The sequence below is a fragment of the Bos javanicus genome, chromosome 3 (genome assembly GCF_032452875.1).
Source record: "Bos javanicus breed banteng chromosome 3, ARS-OSU_banteng_1.0, whole genome shotgun sequence".
Classification (NCBI taxonomy): Eukaryota; Metazoa; Chordata; class Mammalia; order Artiodactyla; family Bovidae; genus Bos; species Bos javanicus.
The window spans coordinates 15,807,282-15,828,446 of record NC_083870.1 but is presented as its reverse complement, the minus strand read 5'-3'; the positions used below and the strand labels follow the sequence as shown (position 1 = coordinate 15,828,446).

Sequence of the window (21,165 nt, the reverse complement as noted above, 5' to 3'; positions counted from 1 at the left end):
CCTCTCTCTGCTCCAAACTCTGACATTTCAGTCTTGTCTGGCCTCACTGTGTGTCAGGCACAGACTGGCATTCAGTAACGGACACAGGCAAGGCAGATTAACATAACCTGGAGACCAATCAGCCGGGGGTTAGGGGACACAGAGGAGTCCACGGCTTTCAGGCCTGTGGGGGAGCCAGGGGACTAGTCTCAGGAAGAGGTGATCTAGCAAGGAGATGTGGGCAGGAATGTGTAGAGTTCACTGTGGGTCACAGTGAAATTGATGGAATTTCCTTGGTTGTCCCCTTATCAGTGTGAACCATCAGAATTTATAGGAGAACAAAGTCAGTGCCAGAGAGGTGGCCGGCCCAGGCTACGCAGTAGGATGGCCAGGATGGCCCTGCGGCTTTGCACCACACCCCAAAGGTACATGGCCGAGGGCCCCGGTCAGGGGTCAGGTGGCCTGTGTCCTGGCCAGAGTGCCAACATTTACTAATCCTCTACCCTGGACAGGTTGTTTACTTCTCTTGAGTCCTTGGCATCTGCTAAATGCAAATAAAAATGTCCTCCTTGACTATTTCACAGAGTGGCTGTGAAGAATCTGGAAGAAATTTAGATATTGTATAAGGCTCTATTGGAGAAGGCAATGGCAACCCACTCCAGTGTTCTTGCCTGGAGAATCCCAGGGACTGGGGAGCCTGGTGGGCTGCCGTCTATGGGGTCGCACAGAGTCGGACACGACTGAAGCGACTTAGCAGCAGCAGCAGCAGCATAAGGCTCTATGGGCTTCCCAGGTGGCACCAGTGGTAAAGAACCTGCCTGCCAATGCAGGAGACATAAGACATGCGGGTCTGATCCCTGGGTGGGAAGATCCCCTAGAGGAGGGCACGGCAAACCACTCTAGTATTCTTGCCTAGAGAATCCCATGGACAGAGAAGCCTGGCAGGTGACAGTCCAAGGGGTCGCAAGGAGTTGGACATGCCTGAAGTGACTTGGTACACACACACACACACACACATAAGGTTCTATAAATAAGTGGGGTCAAGTCCAAGGACTTCTATGGGAAAGCTGAGGTTACATGACTTGCCCAGGGCCTCTCAATGGTTACCAAGGGCCATCCATTGGCCATCTGGTGCCTCTGGCTTTCTATGACACCCCAGCCCTTCTGGGTACCTGCTGGTGGCACTTTCTGTGGAACACTGAGCCTCTCTTGGGGCCATCCCAGCAGATGAGACCCTTAGACTCCAATCCTGCCTCAGACATACACAGGCCTGTTACCCGAGTGGCCCAGATCAAGGTCGGCCTCTGCAGGATATGCTGCAGCCCAGGGGGGAGACAGAGCAGGAACCCAGAGCCACCAGGTCAACCCAGACACTATGGAGCCCCACGCAAGCTGAGCTGTCATCTGGGAAGAGAGATGTCCAGTTCTGAGCAGGTGCTCCAAAGAGGTTTATTATATCCACACTGGGGAGCCCCAGACTCCTGCTCAGAACAAGGGGCTGAGAACATCCAGTCAGGGAATCACGGCCACCCCAGGCTGACAGGCTGGCGCCTGTGGAGATGGTGATGCTTCTGCTTCAAACACAGCCAACTCCCTCCCTCTGCCCTTTAAGTCTCCTCGTAAAGAGGCAGGGCTGTCCTTTTCATGACAAAATGAGGTCCCTGGCGGTTTCCTGTCTGACACCTATCAGCCCCCAGAAAGCTTGACCCAGGCCCTCTGTCTGCTCTCCAACCTTGGCCAGCATCAGCAACCGCATGTCCAACACAGTCAGCCCACCCTCAGCCCAGCGGCCCCTGGCCTGCTCCTAGAAGCTGCCGGCTAAAGTCTGGAGCGGACAAATTCTATTAGGTGCTCCAACTGCTCCTCCAGGCGCTGTTCATCCCCGTGGTTCTCAATGACCCAATCGAAGGTCCTGAAGTTGTCCAGGCCACACTCTGACTCAGCGTCGTCCACCCCTGCAGAGAGGTATGGCAAGGTCAGGCCCGTCCCTCCCAACAAACACAGGGCATCGAGGCCTGCGGGCCCCACAAGGAGCCACCCTCTCTTGAATGCTCCTCAGCCCCTCAGAGCTAAGCACCACTCACCCCAGAGGGCACTCCCACACCCCTGAAATACCGGGACATCAGATTCAGCGGCCCACAGCACCTGAGCCCCGCAGAGGGGCCCACTGACGTCTTCACTTGTCACTGCCATCTCAAACCACAGACAATCCAAATGGCAATTTTGTTTTCATTTTATGTAAAGCCAGTCGTGTCAGTTTCTATCCCGACATCTCCAATTCAGGCCCCTCAGGAGGCAGCACGTGCCATTCTCAGTGAGGCTGGTAACAAGGGCATCCACCTGGTGGGTCCGCTGTGACTATAAAGTGAGATAATGTGTTCAAAACGCTTAGCCCAGGCCAGAGTGAGTGCCCAGGAGATGAGTGTGCTTAGACACTCAGTCGTGACTCTGTGCAACCCCATGGACTGTAGCCCACCAGGCTTCTCTGTCCATGGGATTCTCCAGGCAAGAATATTGGAGTGGGTTGCCATTAGGAAGCTATTCACCTTGTTTAGGAAGAGTCAGACCCACTGATCCCTCAAGTCACAGTGACCCGGGGCAGGGAAGACACCTGAGCTATGTCCCTCAACTGCCACAGAGCAGGTCCTGGGCTGGCACCACTAGGGCCATCTAGAGAGCTTCCTCTCCCCATCCCCCACTGTGTTAATCAAACAGGAGTGAGGTTTGTCAGGCCTGCCCTCTGACCCACTGTCAGTGCCCCCTCCAGGCTGGAACACAAAGGTGAAGGACCAGGGGCAGCAGAGGGTCCCAGCCAGACCTCCAGAAGCCCACTGGCCTAGAGAAGACAACCCAGGTAAGGGAACCAGGCCAAGGTCACAGGGAAACCCCTACCCCAAGGACACCATCCTCTACTCAACTCCACTTATTAATCTGGAGGCACTCCTGAGCCCAGACCTCAGACTCCTTTTTATAACCCCCTGCTCACACTCCCCATCCTGCCAGGGAGACAGCGGAAGACCGGGAATATAGGGGTGGGTAGCCCGGTCAAAGGGGGCCAGCCAGCCCGCATGCTAAGCCCTGGGGCAGAGGCTGTGAGCAGCTCACCTGGCGTGAACACCCAGCCCCGCTGCTGCCGGCTCTCCTCCGTGGCCACCACACGGACCGTCTGTGTCACAGCCCCATAGGCCTCCTGAAACCACTGGATGTCAGACACCCTCCGTGTATCACTCACCAGCTACAGGAAAAGAACATAAACCAGTGACCAACAGGACGCTGGAGCCAAAGGGGAGCGAGGGAGACCAGGCCCCACTCCCAGTAAGCAGGAGCCCAGACCTCAGAGCCCAGACAAGTGTAGCCCCATTCCCTGTGATCACCCAACCAGCTGGAAGGGACAGCCACTCCTCCCTTGAGGCATCCCTCCCTGATCAATGCAGCCTGAGCCCTGCTCTTCCCACCCTGTGTGCTGTGAGGTGAAGAGGCCTCAGGCTCTGAAATCAGATCAGCCAGTCATTTTACAGATGAACAAACCCAGGCCAGAAACAAAGACACCTTAATCAGTCCCTGCCCCCAACACCTTTCAAAATGGAAATATGACCTTGTCAGTCCCCTGCCCTAAGTCCCTCTAAGACTTCCCATCATTTTAATAAAATCCAAAACTCTCACCCCAGCTCACAAGGCCCTTTAAGATCTGACACCTATTTCCTGTCACCTTCCCTTCATTCATTCTGCTGCGTCCAGCTGACAACCTTGCCCTTTCTTAAACATCCCAACCAGGTCTCCTCCTCAGGGCCTTTGCCCTTCCTGCTCCTTCTGCCTGGCTCCCTCACTTCAGAGAGGTTTCTGCTCAAATGTCACCTTCTGGGACAAGCTGACCCTACCATCCTGGCTCCCTTCCTGTCCCTCTCAATTCTGATACGCTGTTTATTCTCTGACCACTAAGTATTCATTAAACCATCATTATCTCTCTGTGGGTTGATTGTCTGATCCCTGCTCTGTAGAGTAGCTCCATGAGGGGAAGGACTGTGTCTCACTCACTACTCTGTCCCTGGCCCATAGCACTGCCTGACCCACAGGGAGCATTCAGGAGCACACAGTCAATGAATGAATGATCAGTGAATAAAGAGACAAGATGTTCTTGTCCAAGCTGCGGGCATGGTCACTCAGCCAATTATTAAACAAATACTACAAAGGGAAGAATACTCACTCCAGCATTCTTGCCTGAAGAAACGCATAGACAGAAGAGCCTAGCAGGCAACAGTACTTGGGGTCACAAAGAGTCAGACACGACTGAGCGACTAACACACACGTGTCAAACGCCTGCTGTGTGCCTGGCACTGTGTTAGACTCCTGGAGTAGAGTTGTAGGCAGACCTGGTACTTGCCCTCAGGGAGCTCACAGTCCAGTGGGAGAGACACTCTAAGCCAGCAGCCTCACTAATTACCGGGCCATCACAGCACGTATCAGCTTGCATCTGGACCTTAACACTGTGAAACCAAACTCCTGGTTTTCTCCCCAAACTTGTTCTGCCACATCATCCCTGTCTCAGAAAATGACAACTCCAGCTGCCCAACTGCTCAGAACAAAATCCCTGGAGTTGTCGCCTGTCCTTCCACCCTAGAGCCATCATATCAGGAAATCCTACTGGTTCTATGTTCAAAACCTGTACAGAATTTACCCCTCTCTCCACTCCCCTGCCACTCCGAGTCAAGCCATGGCCACTTTGCTGTCCTGTGGAAAGATCCTTGGCCTGGCCTCTCTGCTTCCACTCTTGCCCTCCTCCCAACAGCCAGGAAGTACCTCTTAAATCTTAGATCATCTTTAAAATAACTTACGATCAGATTATGCCTCTCCGCTGCTCAAAACCCTCCAGTGAGTCCCCATCTCACTCAGAGCAAACTCCAGGCTCTTCCAGAGAACCTGCATGACTTGACCTCACCTCCTGCCACTCAACTCTCACCTGCAAAACTCCATCTAGGTCACCCCTTACTTCCTGCAGGTCCTGCTCAAATGTTATCATGTCAGTGAGGCATTCCCTAATACCCTTAACAAAGCAGCAACCAGGGCCTCCTCATAGCTGTGGCCTGCTTTCTTTTGCCCCTTAGTAGCTATCTCCACATATTCTATATTTATTTAGGGCCTAACTCCCTCTACCCCCAGCCACAATGTATGTATCCTGAGAGTATGGACTTCAGATTTTCACATGATGTATCCCCACATCACCTGGAACCAGTCCTGGTACAAGAAGGTGCCACTGGCTGCCTGAAAGAATGAGGAAGGGAAAGGGTAAGGAGCTACAGGAGCACCTGAGAGGGAGCACCAGTTAGGACCTGGGCATCACGGAAGGCTTCCCGATGGAGGCGCCACGGACGCTGAGCTGGACCGAACCAGGTGAAGAGAGAAAGGAAGAGCGCTCCAGGCAGGTAGAAGGACACGGGTGGAGGCCCTGATTCCAGAAGGAGGTTGATTTATTTCAGGAACAGAGAGAAAGCCCATGTTGCTGCAGCTGAAGGAACAAGGAGGCTCGAAGGGCAGCAGGAGCCGATCAATCAAGGCCCAGAAGTTCACGTTAAAGATTTCAATTCTCCATCAGAACGGCAGGACAAAGGGTTCCAAACATGACTTGGTTTGTGTTTTTAAAAGGTCACTCTGGCTGCTGTGTGATGAATGGATCACAAGGGACAAGAGCCGAAGCAGGGGCCAGTGTGGGGGCTACTCCAGTTGTCTGGGTGAGAGAGAGCGGGGCCTTGGGCCAGGGAGGTGGCCGTGGAGAGAGAGAAACGGACATACCTGGGGAGGGACGGAGGGCTGGGGAAACAGATTTTCTCAGTGCCACCATAGAGCCCACTCACCCAGACAGGCTGGCAGACACCCTCCACAATCTTCCTGCAGAAGAAGCCTGGGTCAGCCTGGCGCTTCTCCTCGCCCCAGCGGATCATGTCGCTCCGATAGGCCTCTTTGTAGGTGCTGGCATCCATAAGTCTCTGGAAGTCCAAGCCGTGCTCCTGCCCAATGCACATTCTGTTTATGCCACCAGCCTCTCAACCTCGCTGGTCTCCCCTAAAACAGAAAGAGGGTGCCCCGCCACCCCCACCTTGACCCGCCCTCCCTGAGGGCTGCTGCAAGGACTCATGAGGTTGCCGCCAGGACAGAGGCCTGCAAGGGAAAGCAGCCTAGAAACTGAGAAATCCCGAGCACTGGCAGAAAGATGGAAGAAAAGTCTTGAGGTCATCCAGAAACTGTCTTGGCTTGCCTTTAAATGTGTGATGTGGTTTTCTCTTCTGCAACGGTTTTACCTTCCCAATTATTTCTGGCTTAAACTAGTCCTGGAATTAGTCTGCCTCCCTTGGGCACACAGGCTCAGCCTTCACCCAGAAGTGGGAAGTCTTAAAACACTGCACTCCGTGTCCTTCCACTACGCCTTCTGGCACTGTCTGTCCCCATCCCAAAGCCCAGGAGACCCGGCTTCCCTGTCTCTCTCCCCTCCCCCCATCCCCTTCCTCACTCCCAATTCCGGGCACCTTTGCTGAGTCAGCCTATGTTTGGCTCCGGGCACTCCTGGAACCCTGAGGCAGGAGGGGCAGCTCTGACGCCCTGGGCAGCTGCTTCCAGGCAGGCCTCCCTTTCTCCAGGGACACTGCAAGCAACGGGGTCCATCAGAGGGCCCCAGAATGGGAGGGTTCAGGTTTCAGCTCCCCTGGCATTCAATGCAGCAAGACCCTCTCCCCACTCAGTCTCTTCATGGGCAAACTGCGGGGGCCGTGGCCCAGCCAGTCAAATCACTACTACCACCTAGTCCCAAGGTGAGGCCAACAGCCATCTCCCATTTATAAACTAGTTTCCCACGAACTCTACCATGGGAGAAGGTTAGCTGCCAGGGGCATTATGGTCGGCCTGTCACTTACAGTCCCCACTGCAACTGAAGACATCAATGCGTTAACGTTTCATTTTGAATCTGTTTTGTAATGGGTGTAAGGCACGAAGTGGCGCTGGACTTAAAAACAGCAGGGGCAGGCTGGCCTATCAGAGTCTCCCACTGAGGCTTTAGAAACGCCAATTCCTGCCCACTGGCCCTACCCCACCCTCCAGCCTGGCTCGGCAGTCTGGACTGGGGCCTCATTCGGGAAGTCTGGAAGCAGACCAGTGGTATTTAAACTGTTCCTCTGAGCCCTGGGATTTGGAAGTGTCAAGCCCCACTGGGGAAGGCTGAGTCCCTCCCCCTCACTCAAAATTGCTCCCAGTCTGTCTACTGGATACAAAGAATCTCTGCATCCAATTTCACTTGGGAAAGGTTCCAATGAGGAAAAGATTTTGAAAACCACTGACTCTGTTACCCCAGGACCCCCCAGGCTGCCACCCTACAAATGCGTCTGTTGTGCTGGTGGGAGAAGACCAATGGCAGAGGGAACAGACTCATTTTGCGTGGACTCAGCCGCCCAGACACGGGCCAGATGACCAAGGAACCGTAAGTACAAGGACACACCTAGAGGTCAAGGGCAGAAATGCAAGCAAAAGCCAAGCGCAGGCTCTCCGTGGTGTGGGCAGCTGATCCCAACTTCCAGGCTCCCTTTTTAAAATCTAAGGTTCTGAGATTCCTGTTTATTTTTTACAGTCCTATTTTTTTTTTTAATCTACATGGTTCAAAACTCAAAAAATAAATATTGTTTACAGTGAAGCATCTCCGTTCTCTGTTCCCCAGCCACACAGCTCCCCTCCTGGAGGCAGCCAGTAGTCCAGTCTCTTATGTATCCTGCCCAGGCTCTTACACAACCCAAGCGTCCAGAATGGTGCTGAATGCACTCCGTATGTATCTGTTGAATGGCTGAATATATGAGCAAATATGTTTACAATTTTCCCCATTTTTATATAAATGCAGCATTCTCTACAGTATTCCCAGGTGGCACTAGTGGTCAAGAACCTGTCTGCCAATGCAGGAGATGTAAGAGACGTGGATTCCATTCCTAGGTCTAGAAGATCCCCTGAAGGAGGGCATGGCAATCCACTCCAGCATCCTTGCCTGGAAAATCCCATAGACAGGGGAGCCTCACAGGCTACAGTCCATTGGGTCACAAAGAGTTGGACACAACTGAAGCGACTTAGCAACAGCAGTGTTCGCTATACACTGTTCTACATCTTGCTTTTTTTCACTTAACAATATAACTTGACAAGTCATGTGATTAAATTTCTAAGGGGAGAATTCCATGGGTTGTGGCGGGCCAACTTTAGAGGGGGCGAGGGAGGTGATCTGTGTCATATTTTTTGAACAAGGGTACAGACTGTTACCAATAACACTGCATCAGAGCTGCCAACTCACATCTACAGCCTTTTCTGGACACATTTTCCTGAACATCCTCTAGGGAAGGTGGCCTGAAGTGAGTAAGGCCAATGGGAAAGAAACTTAAATGGAAAACGTCGCCCTATAGGTCCACCTATAGAAAGCAGAGAGCTGTGTGTCACCCTGCAGCACGGGGTCATAGGGACCCTGCTAGTGACTCAAGCGACAGCACAGTAACCAAAGCTTGGGAGCTGGCTCCTTCCAACCCACCAGGTGCCACAGAGCTGCCACCTACCTGAGCGTACTGCTCCTTGAGTGGACCGGAGAGCCGGAGGATAGCACACACATCAGCCCCTAGCCTGTGAGACAGGGAGAGCCGGACCCCATTAACCTAAGGCTTCCAGGCCCCAGAGGAGTGAAGCCCCATGTCAGATGTCAGTACCCATATAACCTTGTCAGGTCTCAACTTCCCTGATATCCTCATCTGTAAAATGGGGTAACAATGTCTGTTCTGTCTCCCACAGGATTAACATGAAACTCAAATGTGAAAAAGCCCTGAAACTAACAAGTAAGACAAATAAACGTATAATTACAGTGGGAAGATCCCAGGAATATTCAGGGTGGATTTGGTTACTGCTGGGCTCCCGAACTTGTTCTCTCATAGCCAGGGGTATCTCAGTCTTTAAGGACTTGGTCTGCACACATAACAACTCATTCATTCACTTGCTCAATTTACTCAACCAGCCATCTGTTGGATATTATATTTGGATCCAGGTGATACAATGTGAATAAGCTATGCGATTTTGGGGACTTCATTATTGGTCCAGTGGTTAAGACTCCATGCTTCCACTGCAGGGGGTAGGGGTTCAATTCCCGGCCAGGGAACTAAGATCCTGCCTGCACATGGCCAAAAAAAAAGATACATGACTTCTGCCCTGACTGTGAGATGCTCACAGATTCACTTAAACACTGACATGGTGAGGTGGGTGTTCTTATTTCCATGTTTCAGGTGAGGAAACTGAGGTTGAGGGAGGAAAACAGACTCACCCCAAGGGCCACTGCAAGTCAAGTACTAGTAACAAAGCCAGTATTGTAAAATGCACCCTAGGTGGTGCAGTGGTAAAGAATCCGCCTGTCAAAGCAGGAGACACGGGTTCAATCACTGGATCAGGAAGATCCCCTAGAGTAGGAAATGGCACCCACTCCAGTATTCTTGTCTGGAAAATTCCATGGACAGAGGAGCCTGTCAGGCTACAGTTCAGAGTGCTGGAGAGTCGGACACGACTGAGCACACACACGCACACATTGGTAAAATAAAAATACAAGCCAATGTTTAGTCCCAGTGCCTGTGCAGGTGTGTTCAGTTGCTAAGTCATGTCTAATTCTTTGTGACCCCAAATACTGTAGCCCAACAGGCTCCTCTGTCTTTGGCATTTTCCAAGCAAGAATACTGGAGTGGGTTGCCATTTTCTACTCCAGGGATCTTCCAGACCCAGGAATCAAAGCCCAACATGTCCTGTGTCTCCTGAATTGGCAGACGGATTCTTTATCACTGAGCCACCTGGGAAGCCATACCTGTAACTAGGTGCTAAGAGTTGTGCACATTATCTCATTTAATCCTTACAATCACCCTATTATCTCCAACTCACGGATGACAAAACTGAGGAACAGAATGCATAAGAAACTTGGACAAGATCATACTTGAATAAAGTCGTGAGTCAGGATTTGAATCCCAGCAGTCTACTTCCCAAGTCTGTGCTTCTGACCACAAATTGATTGATGTGCTGGGTGGAGAAATGTAACTTGGAAAAAGGTGGCAGATACTTAGTGGTGAAAGATTCAGGTGGCAAACTCTACCTTGGATTTTCCACAACCTCTTAGACTCCCCATGGTTCCCAAAAGCAGCCTCCTAGCACCCTCAACACACTGGCCTTCAACAGGAGAGAAGCCCCACTCCACCTTCTCTGGCTTCTGTGCTCTCCTTACCCAGAAAAAAATGCTCCTACACAGAACATCTTCCTTTGGGAGAAAACCTGCTAAAATTCCCTGGTGGCCCAGGGGTTAAGACTCCACGCTTTCACTGCTAAGGGCTGGGATTCCATCCCTGATTGGGGAACTAAGTCTCAAAAGCATGCAAGCAGAGGCCAAAAAAAAAAAAAAAGACACTTAAACAAAAAAGTATTAAAGAAGCAATGGGGAAAAGCAAAAAGAACTCATTCCTTCAAGCTAGATGAAAGCTGAATTTGAGTCCTGGATCTACCAATTACTTTGTGTTCCTGGCAGATTTGGGTGGTTTGTCATTTGAACTTTTCAGAGTCTCCTTTTCTGCATGTGCAAAATGAAGATACTGACTGAAAATACCACACAGTACCTAACAACAGTATCTGGCAAACAATAAAGGCTCAATAAATCCCATCAACTAGGTGGAGTGCTAGCTAAGGATTTGTCTGTGGAGTCAGGTACACCTGGGGTGTGGTCTGAGGCAAATCCTTTGTGACTCAGTTTCTTCTTCTGTACATTACCTCAAAATACTCTCTGGAGGATTAGGAATGGTGTATAAAAAGCGCCTTGGTAGCAACTGTTACTAATACTTCTTGAAAGATCTATAGCCCGCCTGCTTCTTTGAGGTGGGTGTGTGTAGACTGCTGTTTTTCCTGAAGGTGACAATCCTCCACTTCTGGCCACCCAGTGCTCCTTCTGCCCTGCAACCTGAGGACCCCAACTCCAAAGCTCACTCCATCACACCCCAACACACCCTTCGTGTCACATGATTCGGGGTCTCCCGGTCCTCCTCCTTCCCCACCCCACGGACACCTGCTCTGAAGCGCCTCGGTCACGAAGTCCTTCCCGGATTTCCTCTTCCCGCTGAACAGCAGCACCAGCCTCGGTACGCCTCCCAGCGGGGCCATGGGGTCACCACGCTTTGCGATCCCTAAAGCTAACTTTTCCCTACCCCTTAAATCCGACCACCGGCCCAGAATGGACGCGGCCACTCGGTGGAGCGGCAACAAGGAGGGGTTCCGCCCCCGCCGCCGTCTTCTTCATAGCCGTGGAGACGACAGTCAGCCAGCACACGTGCTTCCGTGGTTTTAAATTAAAGCCTGCGCAAGTGGAATATGGAGAGAAAGAATGTTAATTCCTAGGGCAGCCTTCTCCCTTAAAGAAGCTCCCCTACCAGAACTCATTTGGAATCGTCCAACCCGCCCACAACCTGACGTCACGGCCCCGCCTTCTTAGCTGACACGCGTGACACGTGGGGAGGAGGGAGTTGAACGCAACTATTCTCTTCCCGGGGTGGTGACGTCTTAAAATTTCCTAACTGAACCTCACACTGCCTGCCACATAATCCTACAAACACACCCAAAAAAGAATAAACTTGTTTATATTGCGAAAGCTTTCAGTACTCCCTGTTTATCTGTTCATTTTAATGCATGTGCTAAAGCAAATCCATATATGCCCCCCACAGTGAAAATAGGTGTTTCTGGATGCGAAATAAGGCGAGGACTCGAGGGGCGTGTCCTTGTGACGTCATGGTGGGCAGGGCTTAGTCAAACATGCTGTACTTTATTGTTAAATAGGTTTTATAGTCAGTGAGGCTACCGCAGTTCGAACCTTTAAGCTAGGAAAGAAAACTCACGTTGGTTTTCTAGCCGCGGCTTCCTCTCCAGAAGTTTTCTGAAGCCAGAGAGCTTAGAATAAAATAAATTTAAAAGACTCTTTGAAGCCACTCCTGGACTAGATTATCTAGTTTTATCTGGAGTATAGCTCTCAACTAGGAGTTCAAGGGGCAAAATAAGGGGCAGTGATCTGTCTCAACCCTGAATTCCCAGCTCTGACTCTGCCCACAGCCGCTTCCAGCCAGCCCCAGTTAAGGAAGTGGAGTTGTCTTTAGCTATGGCTCGCTGCCCTGTATCTCTCTGAATTTGTCAAAACAGCCTGCAATCCATTACTGCTTCTGTTTTACATGCTGTCATGTAAAGAGAAGTGAGGTGTGCAAATCTCCTTTGGGAGAAACCGTTAATTCTCTGAACATGGAAAAGATGGCACAGAAGCAGCTAAGGAAAATAGAATGATGAGTGGTCAGATACAAAAAGAATGGACTTTGGGAAGGGTTTTTTTTATTGTAAGCAACTCTGAAAGCACTGCACATTTGCATGCACTTCGAAGGAAGCCTACAGTGGAATTGTAATCCCAGCTTTGGCATCCCAGCACTTGGCAGGAATGTGACCTTCAGCAAGTCACTCTGAGTTCCCATCTCACAGGGTTGTATTAAGAAGGAAATGAGGAAAATATATAACAAAATGCGCTTCATTTATTATTAAGTGCCAGATGCGAAGAGCCGACTCGTTGGAAAAGACCCTGATGCTGGGAAAGACTGAAGTCAGGAGGAGAAGAGGACGACAGAGGAAGAGATGGTTGGATGGACGTGAGTTTGAGCAAGCTCCAGGAGATGGTGAAGGACAGGGAAACCTGGTATGCTGCAGTCCATGGGTTCGCAAAGAGTCGGACACAACTGAGCGACTGAACAACAATCTAAATATGGAATTGTTGGACTTCCCTGGTGGTGCAGTGCATAAGAGTCTGCCTGCCAATTCTGGGGACATAGGTTCAATTCCTGGACCAGGAAGATTCCACATGCCACAGAGCAACCAGGCTCTTGTGCCTGCAAGCCACAACTACTGAGTTTGTGTGCCACAACCGTTAAAAGCCCTAGAGCCTGCACTCCACAACTGCTGAGGCAGAGTGCTGCAACTACAAGCCCTCACACCTAGAGCCTGTGCTCTGCAACCAGAGAAACCACCACAGTGAGGAGCCTGTGCATGGCAACAGAGTAGCCCACCCTGCTTGCTGCTGCAGCTACTGAAAGCCTTGGCACAGCAATGACCCAGAGCAGCCAAAAATAAATAAGTAAATAAGAAAGATTTCAAATATGGAGTTGTTATTTATTCTGAGCCATGTGTGATTCCAAGAGTTCATTTTTCTTTTTAATATTTATTTACTTATTTGGCTGCACTGGGTCTTTGTTGTGGCCTGTGGGGTATAGTTCCCTGACCAGGGATCGAACCTGGGCCCCTGCATTGGGAGCTGAGTCTTAGTCTCTGGACCACCAGGGAAGTCTCAGTTTCAGAGTTTACAATCCAATGCAGGATCAGATTTCTCAGGTCACCTTCAACAAGTTTCTTTGGGAGTTCACAGAAAGCACCAAGCCCACCTCTGCCAGCAGAGACTAAAAAGGATTAACTGCACTCATACTCCTGCCGTCCTGAGTCACCAATGAGAAATCAGATCTTCTCCCATAGTCTCTTCCCTCACCTGACCCAACCACACCCCTGCCCCTTCTCCCCAACCCTCCCTAGAATGAAGCTCCCTGGAAGGCCCAGTGAATAGAAAATATCCCCCATGCCCCAGTCTCTTCTCAGTAGCTCCCTCCTGCTCCGTGCCTTGGCGGAACCTCGCTGTCCCCTACTACCCTCCCAGGGGCAGCCTCAGAGCTAAGCTCCCGTAAACTCGGTGTCTGTGGCCTTCCTCCCACTCCATTTCAGCTTCCAGGCCATTCCTCCCCTGCTTCTTAGAAAACTGTGGCTCCTCTAAGATTCATACTACCTGCCTGAACTGCCCTCTTCCCCTCCTCATTGTTGACAACCACCAATGCTGGTGATCATTCTCACATCCTGAGTCTCAGCCATTGGCTCCCTGTCTTCTTTTCCACTGGCTTCCCATCATCATTCTTGGTGACCTCACTGTTGGTCAGCCCAACCAACACCCCAACAGCTCAAAGCCTTGGCCTCAGACATCCAAAGGCTTTTTCTTCCTCTCCTCCTCAGGATACCAGCTCTCATGGGCACACCCTGGGCCTTGTCATCACCAGAAACCATTCAACCTGCAAATCCCCACACCCATCCACCCTACCCTCCAAGGTCACTTGCCCATGTGCTCCCCAAAGGAGTGCTTCCCTCCCAGAGCCCATGAAACTCTTCACATTATGTAACATCTGCTCCTCCTTCCTTCAACAACCAAAGGGAACGTGGAATACATGAATACGTGTAGAAAGCTTTCCTAATCTGTACAGGACTGCACTATTTTTAGGGTAGAACAAGCTGGGCTAAAGGCCAGGCTGCTGCCAAGGGTGAGGCAGGAAAGAGCAAAGGAGTAGGAGTGTCTGACAGGAGCAGAGATCAGAAGGGAGTGGCCAGAGTTCCTGGGGACTGAGATTGGAAGCCAGAGACTCTAGGTGACACTGCCTCCTGATGAGGGTTCTGAAGGTGATGCCTGAGGAAGCCAGTGCTTCAGAAACAGAAGAGTACTCCCAGAACCCAGGAACACAGGAACCTCTTGAGAGTCACCTCTCACTAAAGGAGTGGACACTTTAAAGAGAGGTTTGGGACTTCCCTCTGTCCATGGAATTCTCCAGGCTAGAAGACTGGAGTGGGTTGCCATTCCCTTCTCCAGGGGATCTTCCCAACCCAGAGGAGCCTGGTGGGCTATTAGTCTATGGGGTTGCAAAGAGTCAGACACAACTGAGCGACTCCACAACAACAGCTAAAACCTCAGTTCAGTTCAGTTCAGTCGCTCAGTCGTGTCCAACTCTTTGCGATCCCATGAATCGCAGCATGCCAGGCCTCCCTGTCCATCACCAACTCCCGGAGTTCACTCAGACTCATGTCCATTGAGTCAGTGTTGCCATCCAGCCATCTCCTCCTCTGTCGTCCCCTTCTCCTCCTGCCCCCAATCCCTCCCAGCATCAAAGTCTTTTCCAATGAGTCAACTCTTCGCATGAGGTGGCCAAAGTACTGGAGTTTCAGTTTTAGCAAAGAAATCCCAGGGCTGATCTCCTTCAGAATGGACTGGTTGGATCTCCTTGCAGTCCAAGGGACTCTTCAAGAGTCTTCTCCAACACCACAGTTCAAAAGCATCAATTCTTCGGCACTCAGCTTTCTTCGAAGTCCAACTCTCACATCCGTACATGACCCCTGGAAAAACCATAGCCTTGACTAGACGGACCTTTGTTGGCAAAGTAATGTCTCTGCTTTTAAATATGCTATCTAGGTTGGTCATAAGTTTTCTTCCAAGGAGTAAGCGTCTTTTAATTTCATGGCTACAGTCACCATCTACAGTGATTTTAGAGCCCCCCAAAATAAAGACTTACACTGTTTCCACTGTTTCCTCATCTATTTCCCATGAAATGATGGGACTAAAAAATAAAGTCTGACACTGTTTCCACTGTTTCCCCATCTATTTCCCATAAAGTGATGGGACCAGATGCCATGATCTTTGTTTTCTGAATGTTGAGCTTTAAGCCAACTTTTTCACTCTCCTCTTTCACTTTCATCAAGAGGCTTTTTAGTTCCTCTTCACTTTCTGTCATAAGGGTGGTGTCATCTGCGTATCTGGGGTTATCGATGTTTCTCCCAGCAATCTTGATTCCAGCTTGTGCTTCTTCCAGCCCAGCATTTCTCATGATGTACTCTGCATAGAAGTTAAATAAGCAGGGTGACAATATATAGCCTTGACGTACTCCTTTTCGTATTTGGAACCAGTCTGTTGTTCCATGTCCAGTTCTAACTGTTGCTTCCTGACCTGCATATAGGTTTCTCAAGAGGCAGGTCAGGTGGTCTGGTATTCCCATCTCTTTCAGAATTTTCCACAGTTGATTGTGATCCACACAGTCAAACGCTTTGGCATAGTCAAGAAAGCAGAAATAGATGTTTTTCTGGAACTCTCTTGCTTTTTCCATGATCCAGCAGATGTTGGCAATTTGATCTCTGGTTCCTCTGCCTTTTCTAAAACCAGCGTGAACATCTGGAAGTTCATGGTTCACGTATTGCTGAAGCCTGGCTTGGAGAATTTTGAGCATTACTTTACTAGCATGTGAGATGAGTGCAATTGTGCGGTAGTTTGAGCATTCTTTGGCATTGCCTTTTGCAGCCAAATTAAAATAAAAATTTTTAATAATAATAAACAGAGAAGTTTGCCTCACTGACCCAAAGCTTGGAAGGAAGGCCTGTTTGAAGGTCACCTGCTCACTGTTTTAACACACTCAGAAACAGGATAACTCTCCTGCAGGGGAGTGGCTCTTACAGCTCTGCAGAGCCTAGAAGAGGGAAGAGCTGGGCTTGTCAGTACCCCTCCAACCTTGCCCAGGCAGAGGGGGCCCTGAGCAGGGGCTACCAAGGTCTACTCCTCCAGGGCAAGGCTGTCCCACAGAGGAACCAGATACCGTCCTGGCTCAGCAACACCACGAGTTACCCTTACTTCAGCTCCGTTCTCTGGTTCCAGTTTGTTCTCCCATGGTCATTGTCCAGCTGACCCAAGCCTTCCCCTCTGCTGGTGTGGTCAGTGTAGATGTGACTTGTGAATCAGTCCTCGTGTGTTTGATGGCCACAATCTCAGGGGCAATGGAGCCTAGCAGATGCAGGACAGAATGGAGTGGGCTTCTTTGTTTTGTTTGCATTTTTTTTTTTTAATCCTTATTCATTTATTTATTTTGCTCCACCCGGTCTTAGTTACAGCATGTGGGATCTAGTTCCCTGAGCAGAGATCGAACTTGCACCCACTGTGTTCGGAACATGGAGTCTTAGCTACTGGACCACTAGGGAAGTCCCCTGGGGTTGTAAGAAAATAGTACAACAGGGGAAGAAAGGAGTGGAAGTCTCAGTCTACGTGAAGCTGTTGGGAGAGACGTCTATGCATTCATTCAACGTGTATTAAAGTTCTAAAACATGCCAGGAACTGCTAGAGACACAACAGTAAACCAAACAGAGCCTTTTCTCAAACAGCATTTATTCTCATGGGAGACAGGCAATTTCAAGACAGCTTAAAAATGGAGCATGAGAGCCTTCATTCCAGAATCGGAGAGAGAAAATTTATATAAATTAGCACTTGCAGGATGCTCTGATATAAGCTGGAAATGTCCCTATGCATCCTTATATTAATAAATGTTATTCCCTCTGCCTGAAACAGTCTTCCCATCTTTTTGTCATGAAATAGACTCCGACTTGTACTTCAACACTTAGCTTGTCTTGCCGCTTCCAATGAGCCGTCCCTGACCCCCTATCCCATCTGATTTACACGTATCTGTTTTCTATGCTCCTGATATACCCTGTGCTCTGTGGCTCAGACAGTAAAGAATCCACCTGTAACTCAGGAGACCTGGGTTCGCTCCCTGGGTTGGGAAGATCCTGTGGAGGAGGACATGGCAACCCACTCCAGTATTCTTGCCTGGAGAACCTCTATGGACAGAGGAGCCTGGTGGGCCACAGTCCATGGGGTCACAAAGAGTCAGACATGACCAAGCAACTAAGCACAGCACAGCTCCCCTGCATAGCACCTTACGCTACACCATAACTGTCAGTTCACTCACTTCTCTCCCCTCAGACAGCTAATGATTAATATCTAGTGAGCATCTGATGCAAACACCTGACTCATTGGAAAAGACCCTGATGCTGGGAAAGATTGAGAGCAGGAGAAGGAGGGAACAGAGGATGAGATGGTTGGATGGCATCATAAACTCAACAGACATGGCTTTGAGCAAACTCCAGGAAATTGTGAGGGACAGGGCAACCTGACATGCCGCAGTCCATGGGGTCACAAAGCGATGGACACGACTGAGTGACTGAACAACAGCAATTGAGTGTCTACTATGTGTCAGGCCTCAATCATGTGACGTAAACAACACTATCCTGACTTAATGAGGCTCATTATAACTAAGAGATTTGCCCATTTGCTCATTTACCAAAAAGATTATCAGACATTGCCCCCCACCCTGGGATCCCACACCAGAGAGAAGGGGCAAAACAACTTAAAAACAACTGGAGGGCCTTCCCTGTTGGTCCAGGGGTTAAGAATCTGCTTTGCAATGCAAGCAACTCAGGGTTGATCGCTGGTCAGGGAAATTAAGATCTTCCATACCATGGGGCAACTAAGCATGCCCTACTGAGCCCATGTGCCACAAGAGAAGCCCCTGGGCACTGCACCTAGAGAAAGCCAGAGCACCATGACAAAGACCCAGTACAGCCAAAACAAACAAATAAATACAATTTTAAAAAGGGAAAGTCTAAAAAAAGTAAAAAACAAACAACTGAAGAATCTGACACTTAGGGTCCCACTCCTCTCGTGAACCCCCTCCCCCCAAATTTTTAAGAACCCGGTGAGGATGAACCCAGCTCTGACTTTGTAGGTTCTCTAGCTTTAAGAAATGCCGCAAGCCAAAGTTGTCCCTGGAGGTGAGAGGTTGCTCGCCTAAGGAATTCCCAGAGGGTCATCCAGCCCTCCACTGAACAGTTCATCCCCTCCAGCAGACCAATGGAGAGTTGGAGTCTCCTGTTCAGTTGCTGGTCCACAAATTATTTCCATCACTATAAGGTAGAGATTTTGCCTTCAGTTTTATGGCTGAGAAAACTGAGGCACAATTCAATGAATATTGTACAGCCAAGATAAAATCTGAGCAATCTGTATATTAATATATAAAAAGACATGCTTCTAGCATTCAAAGAGCATCTGCTATAGACTGTAAATACTTTTAACTTCATATTCTTACCATATCCATAATATAGGCAAAGCACTATGTAAAAAGTAAAAGAATGACCATATGATGAGCAATTCCACTTTTGGGTATGTATCCAACAGATTTGAACATAGGTCTCAAACAGATATAAAATTCACATCCCTATCAGCACTAGTCGCAGTCATCAAAAGCTGAAAACAATTCAAATGTTCATCAACAAATGAATGAGTAAATGAGGGAATTCCCTGGTGATCCAGTGGTTAGGGATTGGCACTCTCACAGCTGGGGCCCAGGTTCAATCCCCGGTCAAGGAATTAAAATCCTATACCCCTCTTGGTGAAGCCAAAAAACAAACAAACAACAACCAAAGAAAACCCCAAACAGATGAATGAATATGTGATATATACTTACAGTGGAATATTATTCAGCCTTTAAAAAGGATAAAATTCTAAGGAGGGGAGAGGAGGGTGAGACGAATCTCAGGAGTAGAACTGACATGTATACACTGCTGCTGCTGCTGCTAAGTCGCTTCAGTCGTGTCCGACTCTGTGCGGACCCCATAGATGGCAGCCCACCAGGCTCCCCCATCCCTGGGATTCTCCAGGCAAGAACACTGGAGTGGGTTGCCATTGCCTTCTCCAATGTATACACTACAGAATGCAGCACAGATAGCTAGGGGGGAGCTGCTGTGTGATACAGGGAGCTCAGGTTGCTGCTCTGTGATGACCTAGAGGGGTGGGATGGGGGTGGCATGTGAGGTTCAGGAAGGAGGGGATACATGAATACATGTAGCTGATTCACTTCGTTGCGCAGCAGAAACTAACGCAATATTGTGTGAAGCAATTATACTCCAGTTTTTTTAAGCTTTTAAAAAATCATAGAATCTGTGAAACAGACAGTTGGCTTAGGGAAAAAAGAATAAAATTCTGATACATGTTAAAATTTAAAATAATAATAATGTAGGCAAAGCAAGGATCCTCCCATCTTCAAAAGAAACACTCTCCAAAAATTTAACTAATGTTCTCAAGGATGGTGGCTACATCTAAATATTGAACACAGTAAGAGAACAGAGTTTTGTTTTGGTTTCTGTGGGGGTAGTTTGTTTGGGGTCTTTTTTGTTGTTGCGCTGGGGCTTCGTTGCAGTGCTCAGGCTTCCTCTGGTTACCAGCAGGGCCTACTCTCTAGCTGCAGTGCACGGGTTTCTCCTTGAAGTGGCTTCTCTTGTTGTGGCTCGAAGGCTCTAGAGCGTGGGTTTAGTAGCTGTGGCACACAGGCTCAGTTGCTCCGTAGCGCGTGGAATCTTCCCAGATCAGAGATCGAACCCATGTCCCCTGCATTGGCAGGTGGGTTCCTAACCACTACACCACCACAGAAGTTTGAGTTTTGTGTTTTTTTTGAAAACGAAGATTCGTGATTTTGAGGCATGATTTTGTTTTTCCATTAGATTGTTTTGTGGTAAATGTAAACCTTGGAGCTGAGGGACAGACTACAAAAGAGCAATTGAGGGGAGTTCCTGCTGGCCTAGTGGTTAGAATTCCAGGCTTTCACTGCAGTGGCCCAGGTTCAATCCCTGGCTGAGGAACTGAGATCCATGGGGCAGGCAAAATGATTAGTGATTTGTCGACTTCATCTGTCATTTAACAATCTTAGTGATAAAGGCCAATGTTTATTTTCTTTTTTTAAATTATATATTGTAGTTAATTTACAATGTTTTTGTTAGTTTCAGGTGTACAGCCAAGTTATTCAGTTATACATGTATATGTATCTATTCTTTTTCAGATTCTTTTTCCTGCATAAGTTATTATGGAATATTGAGTAGAGTTCCCTAATTATACAATAGGTCTTTGTTGGTTACCTATTTTACATATAGTGGTGTGTATGTTACTCCCAAACTTCTAGTTTATCCCTCCCCCCTCTACCTTTCCCCTCTGGGGACTGTTACTTAACAATGTTAGTGATAAAGTTTGATATTTCTTTTCAAAAAGAAATTGAACACTCACCAGGCTCTTGGAAAGAATATCAAGTAACAGCCCAGGGCCAGGCCCAGGGTATGAGTGCTCCATAAGTGACTGATGAATAAATGAATGAGCATATTAATGGGAGCTCTTACACAAAGAGTTGGGGAGCCTGGATTTTGAGGCTAGAAGGCCATTTGTGGGTATCCTCAAGGCTGAGACCTCATAACCCCACATTCAGTTGTTCTGGTTCCAGGGCAGCTCCAGGGGTCCCCTCTCTCCCTCCCAGCCCATCCTTGGCCAGCCTCCTGTCTCTCCCGCTGCTGCCCCCCTGTGGCCACCGCTGCAGGCATCACTGCAGAAGGAGCCAGGCGTGAAGTCACTGCTCAGCGGCAGCAGAGGAAGACTTGTCTTGCAGCAAGCCGCTCCTCCAGACCTCACCTCAGAGCCTAAAT

General features: G+C 49.3%; 1 protein-coding gene across 4 annotated transcripts; it reads right to left on the bottom strand.

Moving 5' to 3' along the window:
- Positions 1–1,409: 1,409 nt before the first annotated feature.
- On the bottom strand, positions 1,410–11,465 carry PMVK (phosphomevalonate kinase). 4 transcript variants are annotated; one of them, XM_061404585.1, is made up of 5 exons: positions 11,066–11,465; positions 8,547–8,610; positions 5,829–5,981; positions 3,085–3,214; positions 1,410–1,934 (listed from the first exon to the last, which is right to left on the bottom strand). In XM_061404585.1, the coding sequence occupies exons 1-5, from the start codon at positions 11,158–11,160 to the stop codon at positions 1,798–1,800; spliced, it is 579 nt and encodes a 192-aa protein (XP_061260569.1). In that variant the 5' UTR covers positions 11,161–11,465; the 3' UTR covers positions 1,410–1,797. The 4 variants fall into 4 exon arrangements, with proteins under 4 accessions (XP_061260569.1, XP_061260576.1, XP_061260586.1 ...); XM_061404592.1 differs by lacking the exon at positions 11,066–11,465 and adding an exon at positions 6,498–6,613 and having other exon boundaries at positions 8,547–8,605; XM_061404602.1 differs by lacking the exon at positions 8,547–8,610 and having other exon boundaries at positions 11,066–11,149.
- Positions 11,466–21,165: the final 9,700 nt, after the last annotated feature.

What these genes read in the sequence shown, in the direction of transcription:
- PMVK (XM_061404585.1), bottom strand. Translation starts at nt 11,160, where the DNA reads ATGGCCCCGCTGGGAGGCGTACCGAGGCTGGTGCTGCTGTTCAGCGGG. An exon ending in ACCGAGGCGCTTCAGAGCAG is followed by an intron (nt 8,611 to 11,065) that starts GTGTCCGTGGGG and finishes CCTGTCTCACAG; the next exon opens with GCTAGGGGCTGATGTGTGTG. An exon ending in GGGCTGGGTGTTCACGCCAG is followed by an intron (nt 1,935 to 3,084) that starts GTGAGCTGCTCA and finishes ACCTCTCTGCAG; the next exon opens with GGGTGGACGACGCTGAGTCA.